Here is a 20,441-nt window from a genome sequence, read left to right on the forward strand (position 1 = left end):
TTAGCAACCGCACTCAACAACAAAATCTTCTCCTTGTCTGTCTGTCTTGTCTAAACTCAGCAGGCACATAGACCTCAGCATGTTGTCTCCGGATTTAGACTTTTCGATACGTGAATGTATTTATTTATTTATTTACATGTGTTCTCTATATTTTCCAGTGAGTTGCTCAACTTGCTCCTAGTGGAGAAAAAAACAGACCGCCATATTTGAATACCTCATCCTTTTGCAGTATATATCCGAGCAGGGAGCAAAACGACTCTCGTTGCCGTGGAAACGCACATAGCTCATTTGTAGCACACACAAGCCGTGAGTCGCTTTGGTCCATGTCACCGCTGTTGTTGCTAAAACAGCGTCTTTCTGAATGTCTACGTCGGATTCACTGAATGTACGTACCCACCATGGTCATTTCAACTGAAGAGGTTTCTTCGTCCCTGGTGCGGGAATACCTGAGTCGAAAGGTTAGTAAGCTAACATGAAGCTATGTGGCTAACAGGCTGTAGCCTATGTGGCTCAAGCTGCTAACACTGTTAGCATTAGCCTACTGTTCAGTTCTGCTAATGCTGGAGTTTATGTCGGCGTTGTATTTATTTATCTGTATTCTGTCTGCTTGTATGTCATCACATACACACTAAACTACATTAACTCTGTCAGCAGAGTGTTTGTGTAACATTGCTCCTCCTGTTGCTCTTCATGTGCAGGGACTGAGGAAGACTATCGCCTGTATGGATGAAGAGCATCCGCGCACAGAGTCCAGTATAAACAACAGATCACATCTGCGGCAAATTCTCAACATGGAGAGCCTCTATAGAGACAATAAGGTACATTTAGGATCTAATCTTCAAATAACTGTAAATACAGTGTATGCTCTTAACTTACACTAAAAGTCATCAGTGAAAACAACCCCAATTTGATTCACATTACAAGTTATTTGTCTTTATATCATGTAAACACTATTATACCATAATACCCTCATATCTATGTAACATATCACCATTAAATAATAACTGTAATAATAAGTTGTGCATTACTAGATGGCTGATCCACGACAGGTTCCTATGATTTTTCTCTGAACATTTCCTATGCTGCTCTCTGTTCATGGACATTAAAGCTTAATAATGAACAGACTTAGTGAGTTCCAACTGCAACATTGGGCCCCTCCATACTTTACTTTGGGAATGGCTTAAGCAAGTTACATTCTATATTTTTATACTCTAAGCAGGCAAGAATTTCCCCATTGAAATTTCCACTTTCAATTGTACAAGCATTTTAGACACATGATGCCAAACGTAATGAAAACCGATGCTGTGTTTCACTGTGATTGTTCTATTAAATCAGAAAATGTCAACTTCAAAGAGGATTTCACCTCAAGGAGTTCTGCTGTGCAAGTGAAGAACAAAGAAAGCTTAAATGTCTGTTTTTGCAGGTCCAGAGCTCTCCCCTGAAAACATTACTGGAGATCATTGTGAAGCATCACATAGCCGGCCATAATCATGACAACATCACCAGCGGTGAAAGTGCTGCAGCTCTCGGCTTGGTCGCTTCTCCTGCAGTAACACCGACAGTGATACGACACACTAACAAGGAGGATAGCACAGTTCGCTTTTTTACGAGCGAACACGTCCAACTGAGGTATTTTACGAGCCGCGTCTTTCACAATCTTGCCGTTTCAACTTTGTTTGGACTACACAGGATTTTGTTTTGCTCACAGGTCTGATGTAGAAGAAACTCGCTCCTCCCAACCTTCATATACCTCACTATTGCCTGAAAATGACTGTCTGGCCAGTAATAACCAAACCCCACAAAGGTCGTGTGATTCAGGAGACCACAAAGGGCAGCCACTTTCAGCTCCTTTCAACAACAAGAGTGTTATAAGAGGAGAATCAGAAAAAAATACTGAGAGCACGCAAAGGAGCAAAATGAATCGCATTAGACGTGGCATGATGGCTGGACCAATAGCTAGTGCACCTCAGGTACTGGTCTTGTGATGCAATTCTTTAGAACATATTGATACCTTATTTGTCATATTCCTGTCCCTAACTGGTGTTTTTCCACGTAGGAATCAAACAAAAAAAGGTTGAGTCGAAGGGGAGAAGCAGCCCAGCTGCTGCTCAGAAAACAAGATGAACTCAGGCCATCTAGGGACGGACTTTTCTCGTCGGACTCACATTCCATAAGCTCAGAGAGCGGCCTGACTGAAGCTGGCTCAGCTAAACACGCAGGATGGAGACGGGAATTGCTAAGTCCCACAGAGGGAATGCAGAGTGAAAACAGCTTTGAAAAAGTGGCGCAAGTCTCACTGAAGACAACAAAGTAAATAGCTTTAAGATGTTACACTTCACTTTCATTTGTCACTTAATGGTTTTATTCTGTTAAACATGTTTTTCTATCGTTGCCAGACTTTATTCATGAATTGATGTATAGTTTTCTTTGCTTAGAGTAAAAACCAGGACCAACCTGACTGACTTGGATGTGTCTGTGATGGTTTTAGGTAAGTTCTCTATATGTGGTTATGCAAAAACATTAAAAAAAAGGACTTGACCCCTGCTCTTTCATTAGTCAAAGTGGATGTTATGTGACTGTATTTCCAGACGACATTGATGATGATGATGATGATGATGACGAGCTGCAAGGTCTCCCGAGAGTGTCCTTTCAGAGAGCCATCACAGAGCAGAGCTACGCTAGCCGCCCGATGGATCAACGCACTGCCATGGTTGGTGATTTACAGCATGATTTGTTTTTAGAAATGCTTAGGACAGTTTTTGCAGTTGCCTTGAATTTTCTTTGTGTTCTGTTTTTTTTTTTCCCCCAGGAATTGAAAATACTTCTTCTTGGTTCCAGTCAAAATTGTTTCAGTGTAGAGTGGAGAAATCAAGGCTTCACATTTTCAGAAACACATGACCTGAGATATGGAATTGTGCAGAAAAAGGTTGTGTCAAATGTTTCATCTTGCAGAAATGCACTAATCCAGTGCACTCGATTTCATATTACTTATTGAATTGTGCTTTGTATTTACATATTTGTCTTCTGCATATTTATTTTCAAAGGGTGGACCTTGTGGAGTGCTGGCATCCATCCAAGCCTTTGTTCTAAAGAAAATGCTCTTTGAGAACACTGGAAGCAGTAATGCAAGCCTTCAGTAGGTTATTCTATACTGTTGACCTCTGTTTGCACTAATGCAATCACTTGACAGCCACTCATTCACATCAAGGAATGCTTAGTCACTGTTAATCACTGACCCTTGAATAGCTATATTATCAACCTGCTTTTCTCAGGAGTTTAACACCTTCCAGCAGTGCCAGAAGAAAGTGTCTCGTTTTAGCTTTGGCTGAAATCCTGTGGAGGGCTGGCAAGGAGAAGCGAGCCACAGTCGCAGTGTAAGATCTTTCTTTTAATCCTCTTCATGAAGACGTTGGCCAGTACACAGAATCTCATGACCAGTTAAGTGCATGTAAATACCCAGCTTAGATTTTAAGGTTTGGGAAAGTTCAGTATGTCACTGTAGATTGAGCCAGCAAGCTCTGCTGACACCTGATGTTGTCAGACCCAGTCATCTCAGAAATAAATCTGCTGTTTAAGCTGGAGAGTTTATGGTGAGTTTAACTTTTTTTTTGTTATTTCTATTTACATTTTTTTTTAAAACAGAAGTTCTGGAAGAAGTCATTTCACCCCATCAGGACGCTACAAATCAGAAGGAGTGCTTGAAAAGGTATCAAATTGTGGCCTCAATGACACCTGGGAAATGTGGGTATTGTAGTGATGTTGGTGTCAAATCCACCAACATCACTTGCTCAGTATTTCTGCAGGATGCAGTTGCAATTGTTTCACCACTATTAGTTAATGTGTTAGCTTTTTGGAGTGTCATTCATTCATTCATTCATTCATTCATTCATTGTCTACCGCTTTATCCTCCATGAGGGTCGCGGGGCTGCTGGTGTCAATCCCAGCTGACATAGAGTGAAAGGCAGGGTAAACCCTGGACAGGTGACCAGTTCTACCGCTGGGCCAAACTATAGAGACGAACAATCATTCACTGAAACCTATGGGTCATTTAGAGTTTCCAATTTATTTGGACATGCGGGAGGAAACCCGAGAACCTGGAGAACATGCACACTCCACACAGAAATGCCCACTGGATCCGAACCAGCAACCTTCTTGCTGAGAGGCAGCAGTGCGAGCCATGTGCTCCACTGTGTGGCCTTTTCTGGAGTGACATCGTGTCTAAAATATTTTGTAGGAATTTATCTAGCAAAATCAAATTGCACATTTGGAATTATCTTTGGTATTTGCCTGGGGAAACAGCAATGTAATCATTTTAACCACAGTTTTATTTTGTTTTTTTGTTAGATAACATTAGTCTCTGTGGATAGTGTCGAGGACCTGAAGTTGCATTTAGAGCAGCACATTGAGCAGGTGAGAGACTCATGTCATTCTGATGCACATTTTACTTCTGACACGTCTGTTCAAACAAGTGCCAACGTTTCTGCTCTAATCCACTCTGTTTTTCCACAGTTTGAGACGGGAGGGTTAGGATGCATTCTACTGACAATATCTGCCGTGTTGTCTCGGTCTATTGACAAGTATGAGGATTTTCCTAAGCACGTTAATTACATGCTGCTATAAGCCCAAAACATCGAAATGTGTTTTATCTTTTTTTCTGAAGAGTAAGAGAGGATATGGACGTGCCCACTACCACACTCATTGGAGCCCATGGTTACTGCACTCAGGTTTGATGCAAATCAAATTGTTTGTGTCTTGAGTGGATCAAGACTAGAAAAACTTTATGTACGCTAAATACAGACAATTTACCAAACCATGTGCTGTGATTATACATCACGACTAGTTTGTTGATGGCACAACAACAACAACAGCAGACTATCTCACTTCATCTCACACTATTTTCATCAGCGCAATACTGATATTACTCTATACAAACTGCAGAACACTGACATTGCGTGTTTGTGTTTGTATTCACCAGGAGCTGGTCAACCTGTTGCTCTGTGGCAGAGCAGTTTCCAATGTCTTTGACAATGACATGGAGTTAGACTCAGGCAACGGAAACATTACTCTCCTCAAGGGAATCAAAAGTCGGTGTGATGTTGGTCTGCTGTCCTTGTTTGAACACTATAACATCTGTAAGGTGAGAGGCTGACAGATCTGATACAGAAGTTAAAACGTGAGACTTATCACCACAAATAATGTTTTCAATGTGCTTAATATGATACTTAACACACTAATATACTGTTTTCCTATGTTTGGTTCTATTTAATTGTGTTTATCTAAGGTAGGAGCGTACATGAAGTCTCCCCACTACCCTATATGGGTGGTGTGCAGTGAAAGCCACTTCAGTGTGCTGTTTGGCCTGCAGAGGGAGCTGTTGACTAATCTGGAAAGATCTTTGGAGTTTGACCTCTACTATTATGATGGACTGGCCAATCAACAGGAAGAGATCCGGCTCACTGTGTGTATGTAATGTCACTTGTTCCACGCACTTAATGCACATATTCTTACCTTTTTAATTCTGGGTTTTTTGTTCATCAACACCACTGAACAAACACTCCGCTGCTTTAGTGTGTAGTTATTTTACTGTGACACAACACTAATTCTTATGCATGACTCTAAACCACTTTTTCGTGACTGATACCAATATGACAGCCATTTACTGATACACATGTAGTAAGTCTAACACGGTCTTGTTTTCTTTTAGCTTAAAATAAACCCAGACATTCTGACCGTGATCGTACATGTCTCCTATTACAGCCTTAATTGGGGAAGCATTTATGTGATATTCGGGTTCGGATCGTGCCAGATCTCTTTTCCTTTTTATATCTGATCCAGGGATTTTGACCAGTTTCAAACCAGTAAAAATATTGAGGATCAGTATTGGCTCATCCCTTATAATGGGCACAGGTGATACTGATCCCATCAGCCGTCATTCAATTGATTATTAACTCCTGATTTTCTGACTGACCGGCAAAAATGGCTGCTGTGCAAAGGGCGCATTGTGAGAATGTCTATACTGATTGTTATTCAAATGTTTGCATTGGCAGCTGTTGGCAAATCGACCATGAGCCACCAGGACCTCAGCACTGATCTCACTCCTCCACTGGAGCACTGTATCCAAACAAGGTACCACACATACTGTACATACATGCACGTCCACATACACATGGCTTTCTGCACATCCTGACAGCATCCATAACATGTTTTGACAGTATTCAATTAGTTGGAATTCCACGCATTATCTACAGAATAACATGATGGATTTCCTTCCATCATTCTCAATCATAAATGGATTGGTGACTGTAATATCATCGGTTCTTCAAATGAACCACAGATGTTCTCTTGAAGTCAAGCATGGCCTGATTACAAACTGGCTCTGCAAAGCCAGTTTTGGGCCCCAACTCAAAAATTCAAACCAATTACATAAAAAGTGAAACCATATCAAATTCACTGTGACATTGTTAAAAAAAAAAAATGTCTAAGGGTTAGGAACACAACGGAACTTTCCACGTCACCTGTTTGTCAGAGGCACACAATTCTAATATTTTTTTTGTTTATTTGTTTTTTTTTCCAGGTGGCCAGGTGCATTTGTCAGCTGGAATGACACAGAGCCTATTCTCTGACTCATCGCATGGTTTGATGTTGTTGTAAATATGTTATCATTTAGAGTTTAGATATTTTTAACAAACATTTTTATACAAACTTGCCTTAATGAAAGTTCAGAAGTTCTATTCATATTTATCTTCACATGCAGTGTTATTATTCTTTTATTGCATTGTTAGTTTAATTAGATTGTTTTTGTTACATCAGGGATTCCCAACCTTTTTGACAGGACAAAAGTTGTCATATTTCTGAAAGGCCACCTCTGGTTTACATGACACAATGGCCTATATGTTACATAATCAATACATAATATGTGCACATGGAATGAAATTATCAGTCTGTTGTAAGAAATGATATTTGAAAAGATGTGATAGCTTTGTTATTTGAATAGTCGCACAATACAATTATATTTTGCATGCATACGGTAAAGAGATACAACATACTGTATGGTATTGTAGTATGCTGTACCAATAAAGTATAAGTGCAATATAGTATGTGCTTTACAATCCTTGCAAATGAAAAAGCAATACAAATAGATCAAAAGAGTAATGCAAAAGAAATTTCAGAAAACCTGGAAAAGAAGTATATATGTAATTCAAATCCAACATTTATAAATAATGATTAAAGTTTTTTGTGTCAAATTTCATATGCTAATCATAATCTTTTTTCATTTCTTTTTGAACTTTGCTTTTATTACACGCTTTTGCATGTGTTACAATTTGTTACAATTCAGATGTGCTGTATGAAGGCTGCATGTATAAGTGCTGACTGGTGTGTATGTGAGTGTCAAAAAGCAGGTTAACAGACTTAGAGATTAACTTTAAGAGTCGGTGAACCCTGAAATGGGGAACTCTCCGGTTTCGTTAGCTGATCAGAGTTAGTTCAGCTCGGAGTGTGTTCTGTCTGAATTGACAGACGTAATGACACTGAGCAGATGCTCCATTGCAGTTTGCTGTAGCCAGAAACACTAATGTGTGGCAGAGCACATTTATCCTTTAAAGACAAGACCAGCATCAGTAAAACAGTCTGAGTTGTAGAAAATAATAATGTAACATCGTTATTATTGGGTCTAAGTGTATGCTATATATATATATATATATATATATATATATGTGTATATATGTATATATATATATATATATATATATATATAGTAAAGCTCCAGTGTTCTGAATTGATTCATGCATTAGACATAAGAAAATGAGGCCTTGGGTAATGAACTCATGTCAAACCTGGATTTAAATAATCTCCCAACATAAAGTTGTGCACATTGACACGCTGTGATATATGAATCAGAAAATAAATAGTGCAGAGCTTTAGGGTTTGTTGAGGAAGATTTGCCAGTGAGCTCTGAAGCTGCACAGAGAAAGTACCAGAGTTTGTACGAAATAATATTTACTTTTCTCACATCAGCACAGATAATAAAATATCTGTACATGAAGTTTTGTGTCACTGTTTTGCATCTCCACATCATTATGTCATTATTATTATTATTAGTAGTAGTAGTGTATTATACACATTGTTGTTATTCAGAAAATACTGGCGTAAAATATAAATGCTGCTATAGTTAACTATTTATTAGGCTATTTAGTATTTTATTAGACAAAACTACAGTGAGTAGTCTTTGACACTGAACCTTTCCTCACTGATATGAAATATGACTAACCTAATCTTGGGGCTGTCACAAACTTGATTTGTAAATTTCTGAAAGTACAATTAATCTAAAATAAATAAATCCAGCTTGTAGAGAAATGTTGTTGAACGTCGGCGAGGTACTTGTTAGTATCAGTTCCGTTCTGTAAACAAATTCTAAGCTTGAATTAATGGATGAAAACACAACGAAGCACAGCAAAAATATTTTCCCTTGCACTGGAATTTGCTTCCGAGGGCCCCCTTTTTTGTTAACAGAAGATTTATGCAGTTATTTTTACAAATGAAGAAAACAAACTCGAAGCTAATTGGGGAATTAATTCTTACTTGAAATTTCAGGAAGAGGGGAAGCAAAAAGAGCAGTGAGATGCCTCGCGGGGAATCGGTGACTGCAGACGTCAGAGCTCACGCAGTGTGGGGCACGCAGAGTGGGTGGCAGGCAGACCTGTGCCAATACCTCCAGCACGTGGGATCAAAGACACTGCAGCTGGCGCACAGACAATGCTGCAACTCACCACCATCAAACTGTCTCCTGCAAAGTTAACCAGAGTCCACATCATATATTAGAACCACAGGGGTCAACGCTGACATCCGAACCATATTTGCAACAGCAAACAATGAAACAGTAGAAGCTTCCTCCTCTTAATTAAATCTGCCTCTCATATCGATGGCCATTTTGGCGTGGTAGAGATGAACGGTGCGAATTCAATCACCCTCCAAATGTCAAATAAGTAATGCAGCCTTTGTTCTCTGAATGTATATTATCGGTGACTCATGTAGAGGTTCAAGCACTGTAAGATCCATGAATTAATCATGAGACTCGGTGAATCAATGAGCCCTCTACAACAGTTTTACGGCACATCAATGCGACTGCGATCACTATAAATAAGGTGGTTTGCGTGAAAGAGGCCCTTGGCTCCAAGAAATTGGATTAAAGTGTTTACTTTTGCCAAACACATTTTCACGTGGATGGGAGATGTATGTCATGTTTAGGTTTTAGTAGTTATTATCTACCCTTAACAGTTGGTGCATGGGTAAACCACATGATAAATATGTGTATGATATGAAGTATCATTATAATCCATTGACTCTTTGCTGCGTGACTGGTGTTAGTGTCACTTCTAATCATAGCCTCCTCTGTCATAAAAAGTAAATCTGTGATTCTTCCTCTTACGCTGTCTGTTTCAAAAGAACAGCGGCCAGTCTGTAGTTCGAGCCTTAAGGTGTTTCTGAGCTTTAGAACGATGCAGCCCAGCTTTGGTCTGTATTTACTGTTTATTGCTCCAGCATTGCTCAGAGGTATCACAGGAAGGATTTAGTGCTTGGGTATAATTGTGTTAGATCCCTCCCACATGCTGTCCCCAGTGCATCTTCTGTCTCCTCTCCTAATCTGTGCTGTTTGTCTCCAGATAAGTGATATCCACCTTAGATTAGGATCTGGTGTCCCTGCCCTTCCCACCCGGAGAAAAGGGATCCCCACTGCATCCCCATGAGAAGCAAAGTTTATTTTTAGCCACCTAATCCTTTTATAGCTGGGTCGGAAAATATCACCCCTTTTCATTAATTGCTGCAGTAATCATGATATAGCACAGAGGAAACTCCTTAACTTATACATCTTAATAACCAAACCAACTTCATTTTTTGTCACTGTGGCATTAGTTAGTCTTGATGGTTTTCAGAAATTTGATGGAGCATACATTTCTAAGCTGGACGGGAAGTTGTGAAAAATCACACATTTTATGGCCCTTCAGAACACGGTGGTCTATAATCACTGTGATACGAGCTGTACCTCACAGAAACACCTGCTTTCCTTTTAGTTCACAATCTAACTAAAGTGGCAGTTGATTTTTGCTGTGTGAACTTTGTCAATTCAGACTTAATCCAGTCTGTAGCAATGTGCTTGGTTTAGCATGTGTTCTCTTCACAACCTCAGCACCGCTGTGTGTGGCTCACTGTACTGTATATTTTACTACCCAAATGAAAACAACAGACAATAACTCTAACTATTCCCCAGGCACATATTCCAGAACAAGATGAAGAAACATGACAAGGATCCTGTTTATTTTTTAGGGACTTAGTGCTATGTCACTGTGAGGGTCAGAGACGGAGTAAAACTCCCTGCAGAAGTGCACATTGATCCTGTAGTTTCATCAATGGCAACACTGATGATGTTTTTACTGTGTATATGATCAGTAAGTCATTGTGAGGAGACGACAGCTCTGCATGATTTAATCTCTTAAAATTCGAACACAACGATTTATTCCTCATTTTAAAACCTTAAAAGGCAAAGAAGCAAGAATTTCTTGTCTGGCATAAATTCATGTTGGGCAAGTGAGGCTCAGGGTCTAATACCTGGCACACTTTATTAATTGGATTTTGATGATTTACTGCATCTGTCAACAGTTGAAGAAATGTGTTCCAAAAAAAAATTGCCAAGCCCATCAATGGGCACAACCTTTGCTTTTAGGGTGATTCATTTACATTAGGACACAGCAACACATGTCATATGAATGTCATCACACGCATTATTACAGTGTCATCTGCATGTGGTTACTTAAGGACTTGACTGAGTATCTGCCTAACGCGATGTATCTTTGATTCCGCTGAGCTCGAAATTGCTCAAGACGTCTTTGAGTCCAAGGTTTTTGACAGCAATGACTGAGTGTGAGATTGTCAGAGACAGCCACAAAAATCTGCCAGCAATTTTGCAACAAACTCCAACTAGAAGAGGCGATGGTTACACTTGCAGGGTCAGTGGGGGCTTCAGACTTCAAGGAAAAAGCCAAACTCATTCTCTCTGCAACAATGTTTTGATGAAATCCAGCGTTGGAAATTTTAATGACATTTTTGTTTGATATACATTTTTCCCCGACTAGTGTGGAGACCGGGATACGATGTAGCGTAACGTGTTAGTGTAAACTGTTTTGTCAGTAACTTTGTCTGCATCACCATCACACCGCCTGCCTCTGCAGGATCAATCCAAATCTGACTCTTGATGGTCGGGAACCCTCGTCTCCAATAATACCAACATATGACATATGATGTGCTTCAAAATGTCTTTATTGTTCAACACTGCAGGGCATTATCACCACTGTATCTTCTCACTGTCAGCAGTTACTCAAGTGCCAAATAAAAGGTAATGAGGACAATGATGGAGCAGGACAAATCTTTCAGCATAACAGCCTCAGAGGCGTTCATATATAACAAAAAAATACAGCTTTTATTAACAAAATAATCCGATTTTGAATCATTAAATACATACACTTTCAATAAATAGGTGCCTTTTATATTAAATCAGTGTTTGCTTAAAAATGCTAATGCATATGTTACACACAGGTACAACAAAACAAAATAAAATAAAAATAAAAAGCAAATCCACTCACAAACAACCAGCCGTGTCCATCCACATTCTCACTCATGGCGACAGGAAAAACAAAAACAGAAACACTATAAACAACAATGTTCACATGACTGCTGTGGATTTGAAGGCACTTCCTTGGCAATACATTGATCCCTCTTCCAATGTTTGGGGACCTGCAATGAAAAAAAAGAATCCTTGAGTAAAGTCCAACAACATGCAGAGTCTAAGAAAGTCCTGATGTCAGCTTGTAAAAGACGGTCATTACGTCGCTGCCACTGAAGACGCTCCACGACATGTCATGTCGAAGCTCATTCAGGAATGCTGGAGGTGACTAAATAATGAATCACTTAATGTGCCTTCAAAAGTTCCTCGATTGTGATATACGTTAGTTAGATTTCTCAGAATAGTGCGGACAGGATGTTATTATCCGATTCACTTGAGAATCTGAATACCTGAGAATGAGTCAGTCTCTTCAATTTTCTAATCACCAGGCGCCCCATACCACAAAAAGTGAATCAACTTAAATGGACACTAATGTGGATGAGCGTCTCGGCAGAAATCACTTACCAGCTGGACCTAATTGCATTCACGCGTTACGGCGTGTGCGGCGGTGACCGCATCAGACCTGCTGTCACTGAAGGTCACCTTAACAAAGGGAGGACGATGACGAAAGTGACTCGCTGACGATAGTCTCAAATGGTCCTTTGGGTCTGAGTGTTAAGGGTTTAACATTTTTTTACAGAAGCAAATATACTACTCCAGGGGTGTTGATTATGTGGGGGGGGGGGGTCCTCTGATTTGGAAATGGGGCTATATTCATTGTCACAAAAATGTTATTTTTAAATGTGATTAAGCCACGCAGGAGTGAAAGAATCCTGCCTTTCTATCACAATAAAGGTTTGGTGGATGTGTCTGTCTGTCATGGCTGAGTTTTGAACACGGGACTCTGGTTTCAAAGTGCAATTATTTTTTTACCAGATGAGCCAATGAGGACATAATCTGGGCTGATTTTCTGTTTGACTTCATCTCGGGCCATAAATAATAAATAAATAATACATTATGAAACGGACTGACCCATGAACTGGACTTTGGACTGGACGTGTCTGTACTACTCTGTATACACGATTTCAGACATCGCCATGATTCACGTTCTGTAGCAGGAAACTTACTACACAAACAAAGGAGAACAACAGCCTTTCTGGTACATGAAGGCCACCGTAGAGACGCTTTGGAACGAGAGGAGCGAGCGGAGGAGTCGTCCATTTGTTACAGTCTGCAGTCTCACAATTAGATGTCAGTCATTTTTACGCACTGGAATTGAATATTCAATTGAAGCTTCACATAGAAAAACATACTGCAAATCTGCAAATGCAAATAATTCCACCCTCCTGTCCCTTTCCTTCATGTTTACATACTTCATTAGGTGAACTGGCTATCATGAAATACTTTTATATCTTCCTGTATCATTTTTTTCATGTGTTGGTTATGAGGCAAGAATAAAAAGAATAATCTGTAAATGATCTCTTGAGTCATTTTTACAAAAACCTGGTACAATGGTACCAGAACAAACAAATATAACAAATAGTAATCATAACAATAATAAAAATAAATGAACCAATGCTTCATTTGCTGCTTGGCTTTTTTTAGCTGGTACAAACAAATGAGAGCATGTTACAATTTTAGAGTCACTTCATTGGCATTGATTTTAAAATGATTTTATTTGTTTTTAAATGTCTTCATGGTCTTGCCCCACAGTATTGGTTCGACCACTTCCTGTTTTTAAGTCCTCTCTTTAAACGTTTTTTTTTTTGTCTAACTCAGTTCGAGATGTTGGCTTTAACAGTTTTTATTGTTTTACTGTATTTTATTGTTTTTACTTTTGTATTTATCCTCATGTCTGTGTACAGAGTTTAGGCCAACTGTGTTGTTTTTAAAGTGCTCTATAAATGAAGTTGGATTGGAATATAGTAGGAGAGCAGTTCACCATCACCATTCAGTGAAAAACCGATGGAGGGGGATCAACAGGAAGTGACAGAGCAGTATTTTGCTGAACATAAACAGTGGAGAGGGACATGTTGTCACTCTAACATCTTTCCTTTCGAGGCTCTTGTCGCAGGACACAGGAGGAGACAGGGGGATTATCGACGACAACACATTCTCATTTGCCGCATTTGCTCAACATGATCTTTACTTCAGAGAGTTTAATGTGTTAAATGTGTTTCTCTTCCCTCTTTTGCTCCCTCACTCTCACACAAGTGATGAAACTGATTTGTGTGCAACTGCAGCCAACCAGCACAAACCACAAGTGGATAATAAATTAACATTCAACACCCAAGAGACGCTCAGTGTTTCCAACCGTAAGAAATACTGTATTTTAAAAACACACTCGTTTGACAGACACACTGCAGTCGCTTCTCTTATTGTGTGACGAGAAGCAGTTCTCCTCAGTCACACACCAAATGCACATTGAGATAAATCTGAGCAAAGAGCAACAAATAAATTCCTCCATGTGTAATGTTGAGAAACACCCACTGTAAGAATGGCGTGAAAAAACAGAAGAGCAGTACCTGTGTGTGTGTGTGTGTGTGTGTGTGTGTGTGTGTGTGTGTGTGTGTGCGCTACAGGCTGAATGACCCCAGCCCAAGAAGACAAAAACACTTTTACTCACACGCAATATCTACGATTGCATGCAGAGTGGACTCATTGCTAATCGTGTTAGCAATCTTGCACATCTTTTGTAATCTGGAGAAAAACGGAGACAAGAGAAAAACCACTATTAACATGTTAGAGTCATATTAGAATCAAAGCCCCATAATTAGCCCCCAAGAGCCTGATTAATGAACTAAATGATGAGCATTCATTTCAAATCACAGTTTAGGCAATTTTTAACACTGTATTTAAAATAAAGCCGTTAGTCTGCTGTTTTCAAAATGTAGGGCACATGCTGGAGCGTATATACTAACTACAGCATGAACAATAGAAAAAAACACAAGAAGTGGTCAGATGTGTTGCAATATGCTCATTCCTGACTGAGCACTTACAGTTGCAATGTTCCAGTAATATGCGTTGCATGCAAAGTAAACAATTAGCCGTGTTTTGTAATATCATCATGAGTAAATCTGCATGAGAAACAAACTGTAAAGGTTCACCAATGATCTGTGTCATTCCAGTGACAATCAGTCAAAGATGCTGACGATTCCCTGTCCACTGGCTAAACATGTGTATATTTGTGACACATGAACAATGTCTGCAGTCCTTCTAACGGCGTGCTTTATCAACAGAAGGAAATACACACGTTCACTTTAAACCATGTTCTAAATAAACTTTTTTTTTTTAAATGAAAATAAAAGATTTTACAGTATTTTCGTGTTTTTAAAACAATACATGACGTAAACGTGACTCTTTGCAAATCACAGATTTCCAAATCAGAGTGTCACTGCTCTCGATATCAACTTATCATAGATCTGTAACAATTGAGAAGAACCACTTAACAGACTTGATATTATCTCGGCTTTGTCAAATCCTGTAGACAGGTGAAACAGACCACATTCACATCCATTTAAAAAAAAAAAAAAGAATTCAAGAGAAAAGTAAAGCCACTAAAAGGTGTACATGCAAGAACAAAATATGTATGAATAAAGAGTTGTGTCATGTATTAAGTTTCCAGTCTATCAGTCAGTGTATTGCAAAGTTAAAGGGCATTTATCGTGGCAAATGGTTGCCATGGCCACACCTTTTGAATCTGCACGACCCCGTGATAACATCTTTGATGTTTTTAGTACAAATTGATGCGTTTCTTATGTCGGTACGATGAACGCACTCAGACGAGTTTGTTCATTTACGAAACGGACAAATCACTAAGATGGGCGCGAAATTCAAAATGGACTGTCGAGTTTTGGGGCAACTTAGTTTTGGCTCGGTTCTACTGGGTTTCACCTTTGGGGGCGCTACTGAGCCATCTTGCACCACTTTTACATATTACCCTTATTTTATAAGATTTACAACAATTTTCAATTAAAGTAACTGTCACAAACCTTTGAATGCTGAATCCTTTAAAGCACAATACTGTGGTGAAGAATGCAAAATGAATGGAAAAGGCATACGTACATGCTGGTCTTGAGCAATCCCTTGTGTTGTGATACAGTCTATGAAAGTGTGTTCTGCACTCCGACGAGAACTTGACTGGTCCTGCTTAATGAAAGAAGTCTCATCAGCCAAACTCAAAACTTCAAGGGATTCATTAGTTATGTGATTGCAGCAACACAACAAGCTCACAAGGTAAATTATATGCAATTGAACAATAAGAAAAAAAACAGTCAAATCACAAACTCAAAGTGAACAGTGCACCTTCACAGACCAAACAAACAAAGAGTTGTGCTTCACCTGAACTCAGTCACTAGAGGAATTGAGTGTTCATTTATAATCACTAAGATTTAAGCTTCCAGATTTTCACACCAGTAATGAACTCTACTCATAGGTCCCGAGACAAATAATCAGCTTAACCTCTTACTGCCTTCAACTTAATTCTGTCAGCTTCCAGCGGTGGTGAGTAACTAAGTACAGTTTATAAGTACTGTCATTATAACACATTGTTAGGTTAAAATGAAAGTTTCCAAAAATGGTGGCTGATGTCAGACAACTAGCAGGGTGATTTTTTTTGGGACTTAAGTATGTATGTATGTATGTATGTATGTATGTATGTACGCTGGTTCAGAGAGGATTGTACACCCAACAGTTGGAAGGGAAAAGATTGTACAGTGCACTCGGCATGCTGTTCTTCTTACCTGTGAAATGCTGAATGAATTTGTCTTTCATGTTTACATCTCTAGGAACAATTTCTGAAAGAAAACAAAATCACAGTTAACATTCATTTTACTACAGAGCAAACAGCAGGAGGTATGATGGTCACTGTCACTGTTGCTCTATGCTGCGTTTATCACTGTGATGCAGGAAAACAACTACTTTAAGATAAGATATATACATATATATGTATACATATATATTTATTTCTTTATATATAGAAATATATTTTTTTAAAGAGGCATATGAATAACTGTGAATACTTAAAGTGTCTATGCTGTACCTGGACTATGGGTGTTGAAAATAAAAAATATGGACATAAACTATTCTTCAGAGGCAGCACATAATCAATAATTGAATTGCTTGTTGAATTTCCAGTTGCTAGAAGTTGTTTTTTATTGTTAGGGATTTCAATTCATAGTGAAATTTAGATTTATCTGAGTGCTTTTCTGAATTCGAATTCTTGACATGATCATCGTAATTAGATCGCTTTGTGAGACCAGTGAAGATGCACAGCGCTAAGTGGACGCACCCCTCCATTCTGTGTCCACATGGTCAACAGATGCAGCTGTCTCATAACACACTGGCCATGCTAACAGGCTGAAGAGATTATTGTATGGAGATGTAATGCTCATCAGAATAAGGCCATGCATATTGTTACTGGGCTATCACTATAATAGCCCCCAGCCCCAGAAGCATGTTATACTGTAATTGCACATAACCGCAGAAGGGAGGAAGATAATGCAGGTCATTTGAAAGCCATGACAGGAAGCTGTGTTAAATACTAAAATCTAAATGGTTAAACAGTCTATATTTATATGCCTTTCTAGTCTTGATGACACTACAGTTTTGCAATTCACCCATTCATACAATGCATCAATAACAGTACTTTTCTGTCACATGTCAATAAAACACTTGACATCTGCCAGCGCAACCATCAGGAGCAACTTACCCACAGAGACATCGGCATATAGACTAATGCAGCCTGGGGTCAAACACCGGACTTTCTAGTTTGAAGTGAACCTGCTCTATCACTGAAAACATCTAAAACATCCTATTGTATGCTTTAAAATAACTTGGCACAATATCGCACTGTTATGCTAAAACCAGCTGGGAAGAACATCGCAGCCAGGATTACACAGAGTTGGTTACATTGGGACAGGCCACTGTATTTCCTGGAAATCAATAACAGCATGTCAACAACAATAAAATATAAAACTATAAAGACTAAAGCTTTTAAAGATTTATTGTGCCTAACATATTAAAGAACAAACTGGGATGGATAAAAAAAGACAATTCTTAAATATATGTTCATTAATGTTCGGTCTTTCTTGCCGTTCAATGGAGGAAATACAGAGACAAGTAAAGGGTGAACATGCCAAGGTCTCACAGATGTTTCTCCTTCCTTCTCATTGTGTTCAAAATATCTATCCTTGCGTGACCATGGCTCTTTGGTTGCATCACATGCATCAGTTGCTAATATGCTTCTTTTATAACCTCAAAAGACAAATTCCATCCAGTCAGTGGTCTGAGAAAAGTAATTTTCCAATTGCGTAAGCTAAGGCTGAGACTTTGGCCTCTGAGATGCAAGTGCAACGACTTCAGAACACGATCTCATTGATAGTGACCTTCAGAGACAGTGTGGAATTGCTGTAAACAACGCACTATTTACACTTGGTAATAAATAAGCTCCAACTGCACATGTTAATCTTCAACCGCACTCTAAGACGACTTTATCTGTTGTTTCTTTGTCACAGTTTAATTTAGTAAACCATCTGTCATGGGTCTCAGATAATCATGGATACATGCATTAATGATCCACTCAGTTCCAGCCGGGAAGTAATGTTTTATTTAAGCCAATAAAAGTAGTTCCATTGTCACTTGTCTGAGACCTCAGATACATCATAAGTACCATTTAGTTGAGGGGAAATAATTAACTGGAGATTGAAAATTAACTGAACTTTGGTGGGAATAATATTGAAAGGCACTTCATTTTGGTAGGGAGCGTTAATCAGCAGCATGCTCTGGACACTTCTTTACACATAAATGAAACAGAGTCTGTTCAGTCACCTTGTCTGATTATGGTCAAAAGCGGTGACTGTGATGCAGTGGGCTACATTAATGTGACAGCACAGCCAGAGTCTTGCAGAGATGATTGTGATTGGTGAGCCTGTTGAGGACGTCACGATGTGTTCGAGTGCATGTGGCGTTGTCATCATTCATGTTTAGGAGCCCACAGTGATTCATACTGAATGAATCATTCACAGGCTTGGTTTGAGGATGCTCCTCCTACATTAATCCATAGAACCTATCCATGTCTCTGTCTGTCAGTCAGTCAATCACACACTGACTGAGAGAGGGAGAGATTATGATCAGGTGAATAGATACCTGACCTTATACCTTTGTCGTAGGCACACCTGCATTATATATCTCCCAGAAACACTTTAAGTGGACGTGGATATTTAGGGACAAAAACGTGTGTCTCTTTTTGAGTCATCAAAAGGACCTTTTCCATATTTCCTTAATTGACATGCATGCATCAAGTACCATTCAGCCACACTCAATAAAGCTCCTATATGAGATGTGCAGTGCAGATCTGACCAATGACAGCTGTCTTCCATAGTAAATTGGGGATTATGCATTCATCATCAGAACCTAAAAATAAATCTTATCAGCTTACCTATGAGTCTACTGTTATCCAGCCTTGAAACATAGAAAGGCTTTTCACGGGAGGAGAACTTCATGTCTTGGGCTGAGGTGAAGAGTCCACTGTTACAGCGCCTGGAGTCAGGTTTGTCCCGTTGCTGGCTGTCCCTGATAACTTGTAAGATTAGATCCAACAGGGTCCTTCTTTCTTTCTGCTTGACCTCCTTGCTGTCCATGCAGTGGCCCGAGGTACTGAGCAGAAAGAAGATAGTCAACAGAATGTGCCATTTCCTCTCCACCTGCATGACTTCACTGTCTGAAAACACACGCAAATAACTTGTTTACACAGGAGTTCCATTGTTTCCATGAAGTCAAACACACATCACATTTGTTTTCTGTTATCATCAAGATGTAGGAAATGTGCATCATACTCAAAACGACAATACAAGCACCAGTCATGCTTGCAGTTTGAGACCCTAAACATTCCCAAAATTACGGTACAAAAAACATTTAAAAGATAAACATTGCCTCTAAATTAATCTCCACAATCGGTTTGGTGGATTCCACTTTGCGCAACAGGTACATTTTTCTAGTTCAATGCACTGATAAATCAACAAATAGTAGTTAATCTAACTTGATACTTACTAGTTTAGGCGTTAAAGATGCTTATGTCCTGGAGAGTAGACACACAGTTGTCTTCTGCAAATTCTTCCAGGCGTTGTCTGTGGTCCCGAGAGCGAGAGAGGGAGGGAGGGAGAGAGAGGGGGGGGGGGGGGGGGGGAGAAAGAGAGAGAGGGAGCAAGAGAGAGAGAGAGAAACCAAAAGACTGTGCTGCTCGCCGCCGTCTTTATGGAAACAATGTTTCTCTATTTATACAAGAAGCTATCTTCTGGGAGGTAATAAAATCGATTTCGAGTGGTTGGTAATATTGACATTCTAGGTGCAATTTCTTCTAGTGGCATCCGCTCACTTTGGCACGCGCCCTCTCCCTTACGCACCAAAAAAAAATCACTAAAGTTCAAGTTAAACAAAAAAAAGACCTATTAAAATCAAGATAAACGCTGTCCTTTCCCAGATGTCTTATCCAAAAAAACTAACTAGTGACAAAAAAGGGACGGAGACGCCAGTCGCGTAAAGGCGCGCGAGCCAGTACTTTCCCAAATGGAGCAACGAGCTGGATCGAGGATACAGGGATGAGAAGACTGTGAGAGTATGTCGACTTCTACCTGACCTGTTAGTGTGTCGATGTCTCAGTCTTGTGACCGCTTAAGCGTGCAGAGAACGCGCCTCCAGGAGCAGCCAGCCACCCGGCTGTTTTTCACCCGTGATCACAAGTCCATAGTCTAAGTGTGAATGTTTTAAAAGAATTATGACACTTTGA

The 20,441-nt window shown here is 39.5% G+C and overlaps 2 protein-coding genes across 8 annotated transcripts; one reads left to right on the plus strand and one right to left on the minus strand.

Annotated features, from left to right (window-relative positions):
* The first annotated feature begins 5 nt into the window (after nt 1-5).
* mindy4 (MINDY lysine 48 deubiquitinase 4) lies at nt 6-7,249 on the plus strand. Of its 3 annotated transcripts, none has more exons than XM_058639035.1 (18): nt 6-458; nt 699-818; nt 1,424-1,629; nt 1,709-1,970; nt 2,057-2,310; nt 2,436-2,488; nt 2,589-2,710; nt 2,810-2,926; nt 3,045-3,136; nt 3,273-3,374; nt 3,643-3,706; nt 4,345-4,410; nt 4,510-4,577; nt 4,661-4,724; nt 4,976-5,137; nt 5,282-5,462; nt 6,048-6,126; nt 6,575-7,249. In XM_058639035.1, exons 1-18 carry the CDS (start codon nt 384-386, stop codon nt 6,621-6,623), a joined length of 2,136 nt encoding a protein of 711 aa, XP_058495018.1. In that variant the 5' UTR covers nt 6-383; the 3' UTR covers nt 6,624-7,249. The 3 variants fall into 3 exon arrangements, with proteins under 3 accessions (XP_058495018.1, XP_058495019.1, XP_058495020.1); XM_058639036.1 differs by having other exon boundaries at nt 5,366-5,462; XM_058639037.1 differs by lacking the exons at nt 6,048-6,126; nt 6,575-7,249 and having other exon boundaries at nt 5,286-5,440.
* A 4,053-nt stretch (nt 7,250-11,302) lies between these two features.
* Nucleotides 11,303-19,841, minus strand: alkal1 (ALK and LTK ligand 1). Of its 5 annotated transcripts, none has more exons than XM_058637461.1 (6): nt 19,706-19,841; nt 19,095-19,376; nt 16,399-16,452; nt 15,722-15,802; nt 14,283-14,356; nt 11,303-11,787 (listed from the first exon to the last, which is right to left on the minus strand). In XM_058637461.1, exons 2-5 carry the CDS (start codon nt 19,363-19,365, stop codon nt 14,292-14,294), a joined length of 471 nt encoding a protein of 156 aa, XP_058493444.1. In that variant the 5' UTR covers nt 19,366-19,376; nt 19,706-19,841; the 3' UTR covers nt 11,303-11,787; nt 14,283-14,291. The 5 variants fall into 5 exon arrangements, with proteins under 5 accessions (XP_058493444.1, XP_058493443.1, XP_058493445.1 ...); XM_058637460.1 differs by having other exon boundaries at nt 15,722-15,805; XM_058637462.1 differs by lacking the exon at nt 14,283-14,356 and having other exon boundaries at nt 15,722-15,805; nt 19,095-19,312.
* Nucleotides 19,842-20,441: the final 600 nt, after the last annotated feature.

The sequence above is a fragment of the Solea solea genome, chromosome 9 (assembly GCF_958295425.1).
Source record: "Solea solea chromosome 9, fSolSol10.1, whole genome shotgun sequence".
Classification (NCBI taxonomy): domain Eukaryota; kingdom Metazoa; phylum Chordata; class Actinopteri; order Pleuronectiformes; family Soleidae; genus Solea; species Solea solea.